The following is a 20,317-nucleotide window of genomic DNA, read 5'->3' as shown; positions in this document are numbered from 1 at the left end:
TTTCACAGCTCGAGCTCAGATGAAACAAGGGGTGGGTGAGAAAAAGGTGGCACTACACACAGAGCAGGGTGACAGCTTCTGCCCTGACACACCCTGCCACTATTGCTGTCACGGTCATGGCCACCAGCCAAACTGCAACAGCTGGCCCCCAACTCCAATTCCTGTTCACTGGGACCAAAGGAGAACCAGCAGCCGAAACTGCATCACCTCCATATCCTGAGTGCTGTCAGCTCTCTGCCAAGCCCTTGTGCTCAGCACAGCCCCCAGACACCTGGAGGCCTGAGCCTTGTGACTGCACTCAGCTCCAGCCCTCCCAAATCCATGCCAAGTCCCTTGTACACTAGCCATGCTTCCTCCTCACCCCCAAACTTAGGAAACATTCCCAACAAATTTTCCCAAATGAATGTCTTGCAGTTTCAGTGAGGTGGCATCTTCTAACAAAAGTACTTCATCCCCAGACCTCCACCCAGCTGTGAAAAGCAGCAACTGATTTCATGTACTGTTGTCCAGCTGGATATATAGAGCAGGTTGATCTTGGCACATGATTTTTCCCCTTGCTAGGACACATGTTTCAGATTGGTAAGTGGACTCACTTATCAGTCCATTCTCCCTGGCCCCTGCTTTGTTTTTCTAGTTATTTTAATCTTCTGCTTCAGTACAACAAATGAAAAGAGTGGAAATTTTCCACTACCCCAGTGTCTGGTTCTGAGCTTGAAGTCTTCATAGTGACATGAAGATTGGAGGATGCTCTGCAGCTGAACAGAGATCTCTGCTCAAGCAAAGGTTGGTCCTTCATTAGATCAGCCCACGGGTGAAATGAAAGTGTGGTGACATTAGTGAGCACCCTACTAGAAGCAAAGAAAAGACTGCAGACCCACAGATGAGTCACAAAATCTGTCTGTTCCAGTGCTCTAATTACATTGCTCATCCAAGAAAAGCCTCTTTTGGAGCCATTAGGTCAGAATCTGTTCTCCCCTAGCTGTAAATCCCTCATAACTCGGTGAAGTCAATCGATTTGTATTGGTGTAAGCAAAATCAAGCACAGTGCACTTGCACAGCCTTTGATCTTTCTGTCTCTCTCTCTGAACACAAGCTCATAGAATGCCATTAAAGAGACAAGAAACCCAGGCCCCTGGGTCTCGTGCATGCTGCAGGCACTCTGAGCAGTGAGATCAACAGCAAGCACTGCAGGGAGGTGGAACAGAAGGCAGAGGAGAGACAAGAACCCTCTGGATCACCCTTCAGGATGAAAGGCTGTGGACCTCCCAGAGGGCCTATGGACACTTGTTAAAGGGTTGGAGCACACCACATTAAAAGAAAATAAATTATCTATCTATCTATCTATCTATCTATCTATCTATCTATCTATCTATCTTTCAAGTAATATTATCTTTCTAGCTGAAAAGCAAACACAGGGAGGCACAGCTCCTGCGGGTCTCCATCACACTCAGCAAAGCTTTGCTGACACACAGCACCAAAACTCCAGAAGACCAAAGGCCACCAAAACCAAACATTTCTCTTTCAGGAAATCACCTGAGTGTAGGATTCCAAGCAATGGTCCATTTTGCCCTAATAGCTGCTTCCAGCTTCTTCCTCTTCTTCAAAGTCTCTACCAATGTCCTGTGCAGGAAATCTTGCCAGCCCCTCCTTGCCAAAGAGCTCTGCACTGTGAATGGAAGCAAAAGTCACCATCCAAAAGACACAGGATGTTCCCTCAATATTCAGTGTATTAGACAGGCAACCAAAGAATGACACTGGGTCACAGGAGCACTTCCTGCTGTTAAATCTCACACAGCCTCTACTGAGATGTGCTCTTCTGGTTAGGAAGAGCATCAACCACCTGCTTAGTCTGCACCTCAACTCTTCCTGGATAAATACAAGTACCAAGTTCTCAAGGGAACAGGAGAAGAGGGAATACTCACAGCATCCAGGAGCAGCTTGGCTTGAAGGAATTCAACAGGGAAGCCCACAAGAACAGCTTGAATTCCACTGATTATTTGGGAAAACATGAAGAGTAAAGGAAGGCCATGAGGCAAAGGCTGGAAAGCATTAGGATATTTCTCTCTCTCGGATTCCCTCCAAGCAGAAGAGCAGCTAAGGAAGACAAAGTTTTTAGACTACAGAAAGCTGAAAGGCTGTCTCCTCCTCTTGGACATTCTGAAGCTAACATTAGTTCTCACAAAGTGATTTCCTAAACCTAGTGGTGATGACTCAAAAAAAAGAAGTTTTCAAGGAGTGTTTTCTATTAATGTTGTAACACCAATTAATATATATTGGTTTTGTATATATATTTACATTTCTTTGACTCAGTTAATGCTCTTTTGTGGGGTTCAAGGGGAAAATCTCTTCTGTTATTTAACATAAATCTCTTCCAGGCCTTCTATCCCAGGCCTTGTGTTGAATACACCATCTCCAAGTTCTGAAATTAGGTCCCCTGGGTTCTACATTTTCCACAGCACTGAAATGTGCACAGTATGATGTAGACAAAGACAGAGATATCTGTAATGGCTAATATGGAGCTGTATTGATTTTGGTGGTTATATGATGTTTGTTTACTTTTTTAAGCCCTGTTTGAGAACATTTTCTATTCCTTTCGAGCTACTGACATATTTTCCATTTGCTACAGGAGCTAATATCAATGCTACACCATGTGTGTGTAAATTTGTTGGGTGAGTAGGAGGAGATGCTTCCTTCAAAATACAGGCTCTCCAGACCACATTCTGAACACATTTATCTTCGTTTAAAGTCAACAAATACACCAAAACAACCAAGTTTTGCAGAATTTACAGAGAAAAACTGATCAGAATCTGTTCCAGTCTGTCAGGATCCACCATTTTTGTCTGTTGGGAAAGCCGTGGGTGTCCTCTCCCACTCCCTGTTGTTGGAAGGGGGTGGGAACACAATACCACATGGGAATAAAAAAGCAGCTTTACGGTGAACTGATATATGAACAGGAATTAACAGGGTGGTGGGAAGGGGATGAATCAGCCAGTCCCAGGGAAGACAAAGAAATTTTTCAGACACTACCCTGGATCTCACCCACTCAGACACAGCATCTTTTCTTGGCCCCTGTGATACATCACTTCTTCCTCTCACCAAAACCTAGTGTTGTAGGATCAAGAAAACCTGAAAATGGCCCTGCTAGGAGCAAATCAACTGATCCTACACCCAGCCAGTGGTGCACAGTCAGTCCATGAGTGCCAAGCCAGCCCAAGGCATCCAGAACTGCTTCTGTGTAAATGAAGTTCAGCGCAGTGCTGAAGTCTAGAAAATATGGAATCCAACAAAAGTTTGGGCATCTGCACTTCCAGAATTAGAGAAGCATTCATTCCAAGCTATGGAACACAGAAGAAATACATGGTCATATTCTCTCTTTGCTTATTTCAACAGCAGGTATCCATGTCACTCTTATGGTAAAAGACCCAGACTTGAGGGCCATGGAGGGGGAAACAGATTTTGAAATGCAAAAATGGAGGCTGTACAAAGGCTTAGAGGGCTCTTCTGGGGGAAAAAAGTGCATTTGGGCTTAAATCTGTGTGGGAAATTATCTGTTCTCCCCCTGGTGCAGGCAAGTAATTCCTCTCACTTTAATGGACAATTTTATGGCTGCTAATAACATTTGTAGCTTAGATAATGACAAGGATAATCAAATCTCATGCTTGAGGGCATAAACTGATTGCTGCGGGGGTTAGCAACAATATCGCCATCGCCATATATTGCACAGGTGTATTATGGGATGGATTTCCTTCCTCCAAAGTCGAAAGGCATTGGTGTCTGCCAAGATAACAGATTGGATGATTGTCTGTGCTATGGAAATTGCTGGTTTGTATGCATGGGATTTAGGGAAAGAGGAGGAACCTCTTTGTTTCAGCATTACAGAATATGCAACCCAAAATGCCAAGTGAGCAGGGGCTGCAAGATGAATATTGATGTCTGTCCTAGCAGAACAGCTCTCTTAGAGCCAAATTCAGCCTTGACCATCACAAAGCCCACTGTCAGACAGCAAATGTTGCTGTACATTGAGCACAGCATTTAGAAACATCCATTGAGTGCATAATCCCAGAAGGTGAGGGTTGGGAAAAACCCCAATAAACCATTTGACCTGTTTTAGGATGCTCAGATCCTCAGTCCATTGCTTGGGGGTGTCTCAGCTCTCAGCCACCCATTCCTAGGAACACATGGCTGGAGGGGCATCCAAGGTCACTGAGCCCTTTCAAAACTGAGGCAGGCTGAAGTATACCAAACCCAATTGGACAATTGTTAAACCACTTCTGACAAATATCCCAGTACTGGCACACTGGAAGTTCCTTACAGATCATGTTATAGCTGTTTTCACAGCTGATGATCAGCCTACATCTGGGTATGTATGCAGAAAAAACTTATCAATGTCCTCTTTACAACAATCTTTCCCATGTTTGAAGCTGTTATTATTCCTTCCCTTCACATATTTCATATCTGCACACTTCATACTGAATACAGGTTAATTTTTCTTTCAGCATTTTGATTTTTCTCATCCTTCCTCAAAACACTGTGTGCCCAAAACTGCACTCAGTTTCCAGGCTGAAGCCTTACCACTTTATCAGCATGATGTTGTAGTACCTGCATCTACTCAGTTTATATCATTTTTTTATATGTCTCTTTGATATTTTCTTCTTCAGTGTAATTCTGTGCACTTGACTTTATTGAATTTCATCATATTGATTCCAGACCATTTCTCCAATCTAACAAAATCGTTTTGTATTCTGCTCCTGCCCTCGCAGTGCTAGCCACCCCTCACAATTAATGTGTGTACTCTCTGTTCTACCAGACAAGTCATTAATGGGAAACTTGAATAGTACCAGCCAAAGGACAGACTCTTGTATGACTGCATGTGTTATGTCCATCCAACCTGACAGAAAACCAGTGATAAATATTTCTGCATTTTTAAATCCTACTGTGAAATTATCTGGTGGCAGATTCAGCAGATCTGTGGACTTGTATTTTCTGCCCCATTAACACCTGCACAGTGTATGTGTTTTTCACACATGTGAGAAGCACAGTCACTGTCCAGCCTCTGGTCCACAGTGTGTGTCCATCCAGATTTTACAGCCACCTTGCAGTTTAACCCAGTCTAGGATTTTCTACTGCAATTATGAGAACTCAATGCTATTATCATGCCACATATATCATAAATTCCCTCTCCATTAGCTATCTGCTGAAATAAAAACAACCCAGAGAGGAACATGAGTTACTCACGAAAAACTTGGGGTTGTTCCAGCTTGTCCCTTGTTATCCCCTAGGTATTTTCACGCCGATTAACAGCTTGGTCAAATATCTTTCTGAAGATCAAATTTAGGTTGACTGAGCATTTACTGCCCATGTTCTCTCCTGTCCCTTTTTTAAAGATAGGCAGCATGTTTGTTTTTCCCTGCAACAGCCACTGGTAGGGCTGTTCAAACAGCAGCCATAAAAAGCTGGTGGCACTGCTAACACCGAGCAGTTGCTGTTAGAGGAGAGGTTTGATTCTTATCCCGATATTCAGCTGGAGACAGAATTGTAGAATGCACTGATAGGCCCTCAGGGAAGCCCAAACCTTTAGAAAAAAAAAAAAAGTACAAGATAAACATCCATAGATCCCAAGCAAGATCCAAGGCAAACTTCAAACAGCCTGTGTGTGTAGGGAACCATTAAAAATACAGGACAGGGAGGCCAGTCCATACCTTGCCCCAAGGCAGGACAGAATGCATGGGTCATTCCTGACAGATGCTTGTCCATCCTGTTCTGCAAGACCTGGCAAAGAACAGCCCAGGGCACCCCCCACCAACACATTTCTCCTTCACAAGTATCACTGCTAGAAAGTTCTTTTTTCTCTGTTGCCACTCTAATGCTTCCTCGCTGTTAACATTTCTCCTTATTCACTGTGCCACACTCAAGGTCTTCAGGAACAGACCTGGAGTTTTGGTCAGATTTTAAATGCTCCACAGCCTGGATTCTTGTCAAAGAGACCATGGAAATAGTTTTTAATTCCTCATCACCCAGCTTCCAGTCAGGTTCCATCTAGTTATCCAATTCAGAAGCCAGCAACCTTCCCCATGACAGCTATTGCTGGGCACTCAGAGCCAAGCTTGCCTCCTGTGCCTCTTCAACACCACCAGCCTTTACTGTGTGTGATCCATCTTGGGAAAACAAAAACTTCCTGAAACCTTTAAAAAGAAATCTATGTTATACCAAAATGCCAGCAGCATACCTACATCACAAAGACACTGATTTCAAACATCAGACAGTAACAGCAATGAAGCAAGTCTGAAATTTTATGAAAAATTGTTTCTGGTGCCAGTCCAGCAAGTCAAACCAGACCTGAACGCAACCCACACAGCATAAACTATCAAAAGTACAGGAGTGGTACAAGGCCTTCTGAAAGAAGATATAAAAGGGGGTGGATATCTGGGGAGAAAAAAAAAATTAAGCCATTCTGAATCATACCTAGTGCTTTTCACTCATTAAAATAAACCTTTTGGATGTGCAGTACGTGCAGTCACTGACTTGCAGCACTGCTAATTTGCCTATGTTAGCCCACATCTCTAGGTATCAGCTCATGCTCTTTCCCCTGACTGCCAGAGTGCACTCATTAAGGCAAACACATTGCTGCTGAAGTACTAATTGTTTTGAAAAGTGCCCTTTAAATAAGAGGCCTTTTACTACTAGGCAGGATGTATTCTAAGAGCTTTAGCCTTTGCTGCCAAAAGACTGGTTGATCATTTTTTGTTTGTCAGAGAAAAATACCAGAAATGAACAAAAGAGCTGATAGGGCATCAGTACAGACTGAACAGCAACCACCTCCTTCCTCATCTTGGAATCTTCATTCCCACATGGAACAGCAAAAGAAGGGAGAAACTCCAAAGTAGAGAGGTTGGGAAGATCATTGAATTGTCAATACATCAGTTGAAAGGTCAACTGAAGAGTTCAGGTCGATTCCCTGGGATCTCCTGGTGCTTCCAATGGCACAGATCCAGTGTTGCTGCTTAAACTATCAGTTGCCTAGAACCGGCCCAGTATCATTTCTAACACTTTTAAGTAACACTGAAAAAAAAAAACCAAACCAGGAAAAAGAGGAGAGAGAAGAGAGAAGAGAGAAGAGAGAAGAGAGAAGAGAGAAGAGAGAAGAGAGAAGAGAGAAGAGAGAAGAGAGAAGAGAGCCCCATGCAAACCAAAAACAAAGACATATTTGGTGTCCACAAGCAAACAAACAGTAGATCAGGAACGTTTTTAGAGGACATGTCAAAGTGAGGGTGGGTGGATAATTTTAAATGTTGGAAGAGGCTTTCACTCCCCAAATGTTGGTCTCCAGACTACCACATCCCAAAATACAGGGTTTTTTTCTTCTTTGGCAGTCTGGGGCAGCCCAGTCTTTTTGAAAGCTTAGTACATGTGATGATCCTGAATAATGCTGAAAAAGCATCCTTCTACTGTTCTAGTTCTCAGCAGAAAATACAATATGTTTTATTCTGTAAGGAACTCTTCTAAAATTCATGGTTTACTCTAGAAGCCCAAGAAGTCCCCAAAGGCCAAAAAAAATGCAAGCCAGCATTGACACTTCAAGTCACCTCTACAAGTATGAGATGTTTTTCTGATGCAAGATTGTAATGGAGAGTTCAATCATCTTTATTTCATGAACTGTTTTTATATATTCTTGATGCAGTATCTTACATGACACAGCCTGCATGCAGAGCCTTACGGTCAGGGCTCCACATCCTTCCTGGTGCTGGAATTCATTTTATTGCAGTACAGTATTTTAGATGTATCCAGAGCAAAGTTAAATTAAGCACCAAACTGCAGATTTTTTACAAATTATTACTGCTGCAAACACTGTCTGCACTGAGTGAAGTCAGCCTTGTTTCACCATAACAGTTCAAACTACTAAAAGCTAACAGCAACTGTTCATTAGTTCAAGTAATGGAGATATATCCCTTTGAAACAGGAATATTTGACACCTTTTCCTACTGTGTCTGGTCCTGAGAAGTTCCATGTGGGTGTGAAATGCAGCAGAGTGACAAATCAAAACTCAAGTGGTTTAGGTTTGTTACAACATTTAATTTCTGACACAGTTCCCATAGCCCTTGTGGGTTTAAACATAGGAGGAGGACATCCTCTTCAGAGGACATCAAAAGAAAAGACGGTGGAAGAAATAGAATATTCTATCTCCACCCAAAACAACCCTGTAATGAGTTAATGGTAGCACACATCTGAAATTGCTGACATTGCCAATTGCCTTGGGAGTGGATCTCCTTATTTCTATCTTCCCTTCAATATGTCAAGAATATCCCTAAATTGGGAGTCTGTGATCATTTCCTTAGAGATAATCTCCTGCACTACACAATTAGAGAGCTGCAGCAGGTTTCATTCATCAATCTGTGCCCTCAAGCCCTCTGTGAAATTTTTCTGCTTGAGAAGGAAGGTCCTCTTCTCTGATGGGAAAGCAAGGAGACAATCAGCTTCCCATCAGATATATTTTAACCCCACTACTTGCCTGCTTTTCTCTGAAGCTCTTTTTTCCCTTCTGGTGCAGGGAATTGAAAGGACAAAGCTGCTCCCTTCTAATCATCCTAATAAGTAACAAATACAGGAGCCCTTAATAGAGACATTCCTTTCACTGGCATGCCCTAATCACCTCCATAATGAAAGCAGTTAAAGAGGATATTGAACCCTTTAACCAACTGATAACTGGCTAAGCTTCTTGTGGCAATTGGCCAGGTATTAATAAAAAAAGTCATTGAACTCCTTAGAAAGGAAAAAAAAAACTGCTAAGAAACTTCAGGGATTCTTCCCTTGAAATGGAAAAAAATATAGGTGCCCATTACACTTGAGAAAAAAAGAAAAGCATCTCAGTGGATCATAAAGTGATAGATCAGAAGAAGTTGTTAACTGGCTGGGAGTCATGAAAGTAAGGAAAACACACAAACAGCAAGAAAAGAATCACACTCCACCCAAAAAAAATAGAATAAAAACATCAACATTCTTCCTCAAGATTTCTCTTTGCTCAATTTTGAGGTATGCAGTAGGCATGTAAGTTCAGCCTTTCAGTTTCAATTTAAAATATAAAAATCAGTATAAATATCAATGTCAAATCCATTATTAAAAATAAATAAATATGAAAACTACTTTTAAAGATATTTTCCATTAGTTGGTTTGCTATAGAATATAGCTCCTTGCATTGAAGAATTCTTGTCAAAAAATGGCCTGATCCAAAACAACTGTTACTCAAAATATTTTCTCTGTTACTTATAATAAACCTTGAATCAGGACTTTATTTCTGGGTTTGAGGTTTTGGGTTTTGGTTTTTTTTTCATTTTTTTGCCAAATATTCTTTTATAGAGGAGGTGTCCATAGACAGTCTCACTTTAATCAAAGGAAATGCTGTAGCTGCAACACCAGCAATATCAATTTTAGTTGTAGCTAATCAAGTCAGAGATACCTGGTGGGTATTGGTAGCATGGAAATCTGCCTAAAATCAGCAGATTCCATGCTCTATTATCCTGAGAAAATAACAAATTATAACTGATTTGCATTGCAACAATGTCCATGGGTGACATTTCTGAAGGAGTCCATGGCTTCATTGAAAACTATCCAAAAAGAGGAGAATAAGCCTGCTACACACAGCAAACATCCATTGCAGGTCCACAGTAACCTCTTAGCTCCACATACAGGCATCAAGGACTCATTAGCTCTGCATCACCAGTAAGTGCCCTTGCTAGTTTCTGTTAGAGGGGAAGAGGATCTTTGATGTGGCCTCTAACTATATCCAGCCAAGGACATTCAGTAAAATCCACAGCAAGTGGATACCTGATAGCCTAAAGAGCCTTTGACAGAAGACACATAGTAATAACAGAGATAATTAGCCAGAACAGCACATGAACTTCCATGAAATAAAGCTCCAGGTTCTGCTATTACTGCATGTCAGAAGACCTAGGCTGCAGGAGTTTGCCAGTACCACCTTGAACTCCTTATGGACCTCTGACTTTGGTTCACCTCCACTGTTCAATCTGGCTGCAAACTCATGCCATGTCAGCCAAAAGAGAAAGAAGTGAGCAGTTTGGCAATTAGAAAATAGCTCCCAACCTCAGTCTTCAGAAAGTCATTTTCTCTTCTTGTTTCTAAACTGAGGATAATTTTTACACAGAAGTGTTGTGAAGATGAATCACCTAATGTCAGTACAGCATTCTGAATATAAAGTTCTGTGAAGCTCCAGCTCAAAGCCACGAGAAAGGATTTCAGCATTTATGGGGGAATATGCTCCGACACTGAAGGAACTGAGCACCTCAGCTCACATGGCATTCGAGGAAACACAACAGCATTCTCGACTGTCCTTGGTGCCAGACCAGCAGCATCTGTCCCAAAACTCATGGTGTCCAACAGGGAAGCTCTCCATTAATCAGTTTTCCTTTGGTCAAGCCTCATAGTTGTGAAGCTGTCCCAAGAAAAAGCAAAAGGTTTTTTTTATTTTTATTTGAAGCAGGCATAAGACCACTGCCAACAGCTAAATTTATTTCCTTATTCTTAGTAAAAAACACCTTCATTCACTCCAAGTTCTGCCCTGTGAACCTCTGCTTGCCATCCTTGTATCAGCAGGATCATCTTCTCCTTCAGCTAACTTCTTTCCCAAAACACTTACCAACACCTCTAGCTTCTAACCTTGACTGTGGGTAAACACAGATATTTCTATTTTGACACTTGCAAGGGTCCATAAATGGGTTTACTGGCTAGAATAATAATCAACAAGCAAAGACCATAAAGTGGAGAAAACAGAATTTCATATATCTTTGTGGGTTTTTTTCTCAAGAGAAACAAGTTGACCCAAGAACTACTAGGTCTCAAGAAGTAGGGAAAAAGAGGAAGATTCAGAAAATCATAGAACATACGGCTGATAAAGACTTCAAGAGGTCAGCCAGTCCACTTTCCTTCCCAAAGGCAAAAGCAGCTGCAGCTTATTCATTCCTGGTACATTTTTGTGTTATCTCTTTTTAAAGCAGCCTCCTTAGGCAGTCTCTACCTGCACACAACCATCCTGACGGCAGGGAAGAGTTTTCTTCATGGTTAATCTAAATCTCACTTGCTTCAGGTAAAAAAAGAAGTTATGAGTAGTTAGGAGGAAGTGAAAGAGCACCAAATACTAAAAAACCACAAGACACTAATTTCTCCAGTGTTGTTACATTAAGGAAGTCTTCAGACACCTCCACCTAGTTCAGTGGCCAGAGGTTTCTCAATATTTCCCCAAAACTGTTTTCCAACTCTTACTATTATGTTTGCACTGTCAATAAGCCACACGGTGGGAAGTTGCAGCTCAACATCATTCTGAGCTGTAATTTTTATTTGTTTATCAGTGATTTTTAAAAAGCTTTTGCTGAAGTGCCTCTGGCAGGAATCTGAGGTATCATTGCAAAACCAGTTTTCAAGAACTCAAAGAACTTTATCCACAAATGTGAGCAAAGTAGCCTCAAAGTCTCCTTTGTTGGCAGAACACTATTCTGATTTTGGGGTTTTTTTTTGTTTTTTGTTTTTTGTTTTTTGTTTTTTTTTTTTATTTTCATCAGACAAAGAATATAGTGTGAAACAATCTTCCAGACTATTCTAGTTTTGCAGGGGAGAAAAATCCCACACACAGTCCATCTTTACAGGGCTCACTGTAGCAGACCTCCTTCTTCCTTTGGAGATACCACCAGCAGATATTCAGGTCCTCAGCATCCAGTATTCTCCACTAAAGTTTCAGATGGCATGAATTAAGAGATTTGTTACTTCAGTGCATCTACAAGCATTTTTCTCACCAGAAAATCTGGCTCTCTGCTTTCACCTGAATTTATTAATAATTGATTGGCTTAATCTACTCTGTGCTTGTTTGGTTTTTTAACAAGATATGACCTTCATGGTCCTGGCAAGTCATGAATGCCCCAGTTAATTGACCAAAGCATTTGTGTCTTTACCTTTAATCTCTTCCTTTACATGTCTTGTTTTCTTCCTTTCTTTTTTTTCTTTGCATTGCAGGTTGTCCATCTGCCACAATTCCCTACTCAAACTTTTTCAATGCACTAGCTCTAAATATTACCATCCACCAAAAACCAAGAGCAGACTCAAAACACCAGAGGTTAGTCTTAAAAGAGGAGCAACAGACAAAATAATTCACTTGTGAGAACTCTTCAATATTTTTCTTACCCAGATTAGAGACATCACTGCACTACTAAGTTGGTGGTTTTGCACCCATTTTATGGAAGGGTAAAATGATGCAGAGAAAGAACACGGAGACTCAACCACTGTCCCAAAATGGATTTAAGCATGTGTTTGCTTAGTTCATTAATGCAGGTTCAAACTCCCTGTCAGGACACCATCTGCCAGAAGTATGAAATGTCCTCATCTGGATGCAGACAGCTCCTGAGTGTTTGGCTACTCAGCAGCCAACCAGCTGTCAAGAGGTGGATGTTCATTCACCATTACAGGTATTGCACAACATTCTTTTAAAAAGTATTTTATCTGAATAGCTCACTCACTGCTTATAGTAGGTTCAAAACTGAAAACAGAGTCCTAAAAGTTGCAAAAGGAGACTCATAATTCACAGCACACACTGCCTTAATTTTGCTCCCCTTAGAGTAACTTCTCAGGAAAAAATAAATGAATAAAAATTATCAATCTGTTTGTTGTTTCAGTTCAGTTTACGGTGACACAAGCAGCTTTCAGTTCTTTTCATTCTGCACAAGCCTCCAGTGTTTACTACAGTTTGGTGGCGTTAAATCAAGTACAACTATCACCCTTTAAGCCCTAAATGATAGAGCGATATCCATACCAATACCACATTTTGACAGTGTTGACACCTGCTTACAGAAAAGCAGGTTAATGACCTATAGAAAAGGGCATTAAAACTTGCTAGAAATCCTAGAAATAATCCTTTGTTTTTGGAAGGTGGTGTTTTTATTCATAATATCAAGCCTTTAGATGAACTCTGCGGCATATTCTACAGCGTATCTCATAAAAGACAAATAGCTGGATGAAGAGCTTCATTAAACCACTCGTTTTCATCATTTTGACTGTGCAAGTGGAAATGGATAGGAATTCATAGTAGCTCACTCTGAAACAAGAACAGTCCTGAAATGAATGCAGCACCTGGTGAGAGCCAAAAAAAGCTTATTAACTCTTTTTGATCCCCTAAAAACTTTTACACAATTCAAACACAACCAAAACTTTGTAGAAGCTGGGGGAGAAGAAGGGGAGGGGGAGAGGATTTTCTGCTAATTGATTTTAAGAGCAGACTCATCGAGTGTTGTAGCACCTGCTGTTGTCAACCTTTCCATTGTTGTGTTGGTTTAAAAGAAAAAGAAAAAAGAAAAGGAAAGAAAGAACAAGAACATTGCACCTGAGGAACAGAAACACATGTTCTGCCCCAGGTAAAAAAAAAACCCTGTTTTCATATACTTGATTAGCTCTCACTTTTTAATTTAATACTCAGCTTAACAAGTGAGCAGTAACCCCCAAGCATCCGTCAATAAAAGCCAAATACCACAGATTAGAGGAAATGAGAGACTTGACCAAATCTCAGTGCTTTGCCTCACACAGGAGATTTCCAGGTTTTCATGGTCCCTTCCAAACAGATCTTTAATGATGCGATTCCACGGCAAGCAACAAGCGGCAGAACCTGTCCGAAGAGGTGAGTCCGGAGCTGCGGCGGCGGACGGGAACTGAACCCAAGCACCGCAACCCGAGGGCTCCGATGGGGCTGTCCCTGTCCCTGTCCCTGTCCCTGTCCCTTCAACACCATAGCCCGAGGGCTCTGCCGGAGCTGTGCCTGTCCCTTCAGCACCACGGACCGGGGACACTGCCGGAGCTGTCCCTGTCCCTCCCCCTGCAGAACCATGGACAGGGGACACTGCCGGAGCTGTCCCTTCAGCACCACGGACCGGGGACACTGCCGGAGCTGTCCCTGTCCCTTCAGCACCGCAGCTCGAGGGCTCTGCCGGAGCTGTCCCTGTCCCTGTCCCTGTCCCTGTCCCTGTCCCTGTCTCTTCAACACCATAGCCCGAGGGCTCTGCCGGGGCTGTCCCTGTGCCTGCAGAACCAGGGACGGGGGACCCTGCTGGAGCTGTCCCTGTCCCTTCAGCACCACGGACCGGGGACACTGCCGGAGCTGCCCCTTCAGCACCATGGACTGGGGACACTGCCGGAGCTGTCCCTGTCCCTGCAGCACCACAGCCCCAGGGCTCTGCCGGAGCTGTCCCTGCAGAATCACGGACTGGGGACGCTGCCGGAGCTGTCCCTTCAGTACCACGGACTGGGGACGCTGCCGGAGCTGTCCCTTCCGTACCACGGACTAGGGACCCTGCCGGAGCTGTCCCTGCAGAACCACGGAGAGTGTACGCTGCCAGAGCTGTCCCTCCAGTACCACGCACCGGGGACACTGCCAGACTTAGACCTTGAGTACCATGGACACTGCCGTGTGTGTCCTTTCAGCACCACAGACTGGGGACACTGCCAGAGATGTCCCTTCAGCCCCATGTCTCAGGGGCAATGGGGCACCTGTTCCATGGTCTGGGGACACTGTTGGACCTGTCCCCTGGCACTGGAAGAGAAGCACCAAGCTCTTCCTGGCAACTCATGGGCCATGGCCAACCATGAACACCTTTGATTAAATTAGAACCACAGTAGTTGAAATCAGCACAGCGAAGAGGTAATCACTCCAGACATGTTGCTAGCATGGCAGTATCACAGAGCACAATTAAGTTAGACATAAATTAATCTGCAACCATATGCATCTTGCTCAACTTTGTGGTCCGCCGATTCTTATCACTGCTTTGTCTGAAGGGACGTTTTGTGGACATAGAGGTACCCTTCCAGATTAAGCAAGGTCTTTGTTCACTCTCTTTTAAAGGTCAGCCTTCAATGATATTTAAGACACACTTTTGCTGGAGTATCTACTGAGTAAAGCAGGTTCACCAATGCACACTCTACTGTATGTGCTTCTGGAAGTCTGTCCAGAAGGTTTTGGAGGGAGAAAAGAGCATACACACAAATTTGAAAAGAAACAACCAGCACAAAATATTAATATGAATATTTTAGGTCACTTCCCTGGACAAGAAACATAGATAACAATTCTTATTTTTCTAAGAACTTAAACAAAGTAGTTTTTTTGGGGTTTTTTCCATCCGTGAGACAAATTAGTTTAGGATAAATAAGAAATTAAAGAAAAATCTTCCATGCTTACTTTTACAGACTAGCTGTAGATCACATAACATCATGAAGCCACTTTAGTACTGAAGAGATGGTACAAAAAATAGAATTTCATTTGGCAAGATGCAGAGAGCAACTATTAATAAACTTTTGAAAGACGGATCAGATATCCTCCCAGAGCACAGCTTCCCAAGCGAACAATTGTTACAGAATGTCTGCAACTTTCTGCACCATTCTTTATTATCAGTCTTCCTCCCAGTGGTTCCTTGTTGCTATACACATTTTTAAATTTAAACAATTCATACATCCCAAAGCACCCCTGCCTACAGAAATGCATTCTGAGGTACTCTGAGCTTCCTAAACAAATCCCAGCCCTCTGAAGGAGAAAATGCTACAACTTCCCATGCAGGTTGTACTTGTTTATGGGTAAAATACCATCAAACCAGCAAACTACAGTACAAACAACAGAGCTTAAGAACACAGCAAGTACTGCAGGCAGCTCCTGGGCAGGAGTACAGGCACTGTGAGTACACAGGAGTGTGTGGAAGGCTTGTTGTAACACAGAGGAGCAGAACAGCATTCACTTAGCACACACCAGTGGCAAGAGACAGGCTGAGGAGGAGAGACTCAGTGGTCAAAGGAGGAAAGAGAGTTCTGACATTGTAACCAACAGCGGGAAATACAAATCATCAGCCAAAGTTGCATTCTACTTTATATTCTATAACCTGATAATATATGCATTTGTATTAATATAGCTAATAACAGAAAGGTAGAGGAAATTAACCCTTAAACATCTTATCTTTGTAAGGGCAAATAGGCTTTATACAGTCAGATGGTCTTTCAAAATAAATTTTTTACTTCCCCAGGTACAATATAGTCAAATACAAACATAAGGAGACACTTTTCAAAGTGCAGCGGACAGCACGTTCTGCTCAAAACTCCGTATCTTCCCGTGGCACTGTGAAAATTTCTTATAACAATCCCTACATGGCAAAAAGACCAAGTCCTTATGTATTAACAAGAGAACTAATTTCATGTCCCGTTATGTATAATGCACTATCAAACAACCACTGAGTTAGAGGGGTCACTTCAGACCTCCACAGGTATTAGAAGTTCTGGGAGAAAAAACATTATCAACTGCCTTAGTAAACCCACCTTAAAAGAACACAAACCAGCACAAGTAAACCTGCTCATCCAGCCAAAGCTAGAGTTGTAGCACAGTTCTGTGCGCACTCCGCAGCCTCTAGTCACCGTGGCATTTATTTTTATGGCAGAGAAACAAACTTTGTGACAAATTCTCAGCTTCAGCTGCGGGAAGCAGGGAAGTACAAAATGACAGCCTGTGGCTGTGTCCACTGACTGCCCCTTGACTGTCCTGGGAGGCAGCACATCTGGGAGGCTGGGCAGCATGGATGTGACAGCCAGCATCATTTTGCCTGGCAGACTATGTGCCCACAAAGGGGAAATGCAGACTGTGACCTGTTGTCACATCATGCGCTCCAGTTGCAATAAAAACTCCAGGAACACATTGTCAGTGCCCAGGGTTTGAGCACTGCTGTGGGAACCACCACCACTGCCCTTGCCAACTCCAAAACAAAGTTTGCAGATCTACCCATGCCTGGCTACATGAAGGGCTTTCCCAGCTGATCCAGTTCCCATGCCCTCATCATTTTCATTCTCCTCCAGGCTGCTTTTTGCCCAAGTTTTCCCCGTGTCTCTTAAGGTGGAAGAAGGAGTGTGACAGCAGGGCCTTCTTCCTGAGGGGAACCCCAGGAGTATCACTCTGCCTCTACCCTCTTCCACTCTCTTCCTCTCCATCCAAGCCACAGCACCATGGTAGCCAATGCCCCTAGCCAGACCAGCCCCACTCTTCTCCAGTCACACAAGAGACAGAGGATCCATCTCCAGGAGAAGAGGTGCGGGACACCCTCAAGTCCAACAAGTGCCCAAGAAGAGCATCAAATTATGTAACACGGGACGGAAGCAAAAAAGACTCATCCAGCACAGACACCCTTGCACGCCACAGCCTCCCTGCCCCTCTCCCTTTTTTTCCCAGCCCGGGAAGTTTTTGCCCCAGCCCCGGCCATGGCCCCACAGGGTCTCCCCGAGGGGAGTCACTCACCGATGGTCGTGATGACCGTGATGGCAAAGTAAAAGGAGCCGGCGAATTTCCACTGGACTCCGGCGCGGTGCGGCTCGGACTGCATGATCACCAACTCCAGCTGCCGGTAGTCCTCGCTGGTGATGTTGTACTTTCCTTTGAGCCGGATCTCCTCGGCTTTGAGTTTCTCCTCCTCCCGCATCTCGTTGTCGGACTCCAGGGCATCAAAGACGGCAGCCCCGACCAGCAGGTAGGTGAACGTGCAGATGATGAGGGACAGGGTCCGCACGTTCTGCCTCTTCATGGCCGCCAGCAAGGGGCGAGTGAGGGGACCATGTCCCCCCCTGACCGCCCGGGGTTCCGACAGGCCGCAGCAGCCACAGCAGGGCAGCAGCTGCCGGGGGGGCCGGCGGCGCCCGCCGCCGCTGCCGCCGCTCCGGGGCAGCTTGTGCTGCGGCGGCGGTCGCTCCCCGCCCGCCTGCTCGGGCTCCTGGGAAGAAGAGAGGCACAGGAGGCTGCTGGAGCGCCGGGACCAGGTGCCCTGAAGCCGGGAAACTCTGCGCAGGACCTGCCCAAACCAAGCCGTTCCAGTGCGCAGGGCCATCCAGGGCACCCCCCGCTCCTCCCCAGCACCGAGGCCAGGGGCAGGGGGTCCCCGCCGAGGGGCCGACGGCCCCGGCACGGAGTCCTGCGGCGGGCGGGTCCCCCCGCGAAGTTGGCGCGGCGGCGCGGGGAAGGGTCGCCCGCAGCCCGGGCGGGGCGCGGCGGGGAGGCGGAGGCCGCCGCCGTCCCAAGTTTCTTCAGGCGGAGCGGCGGGGCCAGGGAGAGCCGGGCGGCGGCAGCGCGCCCATCCGCGGAGGAGCAGCGGGGCGAGGGGAGGAGGGCTCCCGGGCTCCGGCCGTCGGGTACCCGACCCGCCCCGGCCCCGGCTGCCTGCGGGAGCGCCGGCCGGGAGGGTCGGGACGGGCTGGGCGCTCTATTCCTTCCGCCGCGGTGTGCGGAGGGCGGCGGGGAGCCGGGCGGCTGCTGCTGCCTCTGCTGCTGCTGCTGCCTCTGCTGCTGCTGCTGCTGCTGCTGCAGGTGGCCGTGGCGTGGGCAGCGGAGCGGCGTCCGGCGCGGCGAGGGCGGCGGCGGTGTCAGGCGGCGGGCGCGGGGCCGGGGGCAGCATCCCCGGGCGCGCCGGGCCGCGCCGCCGCTCGGGCGGGAGGCGGGGGCGCCGGGCCGGCGGCGTGGCCCTGGCGGCGGGGAGCCGGCGCTCCGCGAGCGGGAGGAGCGGCGCGGAGCCGCCCCGGCCGGCGGGCGGGGAGGAGGCGGCGGCGGCGGCCGCGGACCGAGCACCTGCCCGGGGCAGCGGCGGGGCGGGACGGCGGCGGGCGCTGGCTCCGGCCGCGGGCTGCCGGGAGGAGCGGAGAATCGCCGGCGGCTTCCCCGGGGAGCGTGTGAGGGCAGCTCGGCCCCGGGCGGACACAAAGACGGAGGCGAGAAGAAAAAATAAGACAAAAAAAAAAAAAAAGAAAAATGAAAAAAGAAAAAGAGGCAAAAAGGAGGGAAAAATGAAAGGGTACTTTCACGGCTGCTACCACGGCGGTCGGTACCGGGGCTGCTTTATTTAGGATGATTTTAGAACAAAGCCGTTAAGAAAAAGAGCGACCGTCCTCCTCCTCCTTCTCCCGGGCTCTTGACATCATCTCGGGGAGAAGCGAGCCCGCGCCCCGCAGCCATCGCCTGCGCGTGTGTGTGCGGGCGTGTGTGCGGGTGTGTGTGTGTGTGTGAGCGTGTGTGTGTGCCCGTGTCCGTGCCCGCTCCGGCGCGGGAGGCGGGATGCGGGATGCGGGAGGTGGGATGCGGAGCCCGCCCCGGCCCGCCGCGGGGAGCGCCTTAACCCCCTCGGCGCCGTCCCGGCAGGGAGCGGCCGCGGAGCTTCCCCGGCGCGGCTGCGGCTCCCGCCCCCCTTCCCCGGGCTCGGCCACGCCCCGGCCGCCGAGCGGGGCGGTGGCGGGAGGGCTGAGCCGTCCCGGCAGGGACAGCCCCGAGCCGCTCCCACCCTGGAGCCGAGCCGCGCGTAGCGGCCGGGACGGATTTGTGCCGCCTCCGCCGCCCGGGGGACAGCGGCTCCGCGGGCTCTACTGCACCGCCGTCTCTCCACAGACCGCCCGAACCGACACACACCGGCAGAGCCCCGCACACCCCGAGCCTCACACACCATCCCCTGCACGCCCCGTGATGCACACTACCGAACACGCACACACACAGCCCTGCACGCCCTCAGTGTCACACAGCATGGCCCCCATGCACACACCTGCACAGCCCTGCACACCCTCAGTGTCACACACCATGGCCCCCATGCACACACCTGCACAGCCCTGCACACCCTCAGTGTCACACACCATGGCCCCCATGCACACCCTCAGTGTCACACACCATGGCCCCCATGCACACACCTGCACAGCCCTGCACACCCTCAGTGTCACACACCATGGCCCCCATGCACACACCTGCACAGCCCTACACACCCCAAGCATCACAACCCACAGTCACACACAGCACAGTCACTCACCACACCTGCGCGTTGTGTGCTGATACTCCCTGCACACAGAAATCCACACATCACAGTTCCACTCAGGCACCCCCCCCACACACACAGACCTCGGCACACCACAGCCTCAAATGCCACAGCCACACATATCAAAATTCCCTCAGGTCCCCACCAAATGCACCACAGCATCACACACTCCAAAACCTGGCCACACCACTGCTCTCCACACAGCAAAGCCCCTTCCCCAGCCTCAGCATGACCTCCAAAGTACTGGCAGGCACTCAGACCCATGTCATGGGGTGGAACTGGGTGATGTTTAATGCTCCTTCCAACTGAAACCATTCTGTGATTCTGTACTCGTTGCATGCAACCTACATACACACACCAAAATGTTCCCAATGGTTCAGAGGAGTCAGCCTGGCTCCACAGGGTCCATCCCCAGCCCCACGGCTCCCGAGCCACCAGCCTGGGGAGGCTGCAATGCCTCAGCTTCCCTA

The 20,317-nt window shown here is 46.9% G+C and overlaps 1 protein-coding gene across 1 annotated transcript in view; it reads right to left on the bottom strand.

Annotated features, from left to right (window-relative positions):
- KCNK9 (potassium two pore domain channel subfamily K member 9) overlaps window positions 1–17,888 on the bottom strand; it is an 89,911-nt gene extending 72,023 nt beyond the window's left edge. The window contains exon 1 of the mRNA XM_054285735.1: window positions 17,306–17,888. Coding sequence (XP_054141710.1) covers window positions 17,306–17,888 — 583 coding nt within the window. The remainder of the gene's footprint in view (window positions 1–17,305) is intronic.
- Between the last annotated feature and the right edge of the window lie 2,429 nt (window positions 17,889–20,317).

Source organism: Melozone crissalis, unplaced genomic scaffold, assembly GCF_028551555.1.
Source record: "Melozone crissalis strain CALT ecotype California unplaced genomic scaffold, PUWL_Pcris_2 ptg000002l_1, whole genome shotgun sequence".
Classification (NCBI taxonomy): Eukaryota; Metazoa; Chordata; class Aves; order Passeriformes; family Passerellidae; genus Melozone; species Melozone crissalis.
The sequence above is the reverse complement of the archived record's forward strand: the minus strand, read 5'-3'. Positions and strand labels throughout refer to the sequence as shown.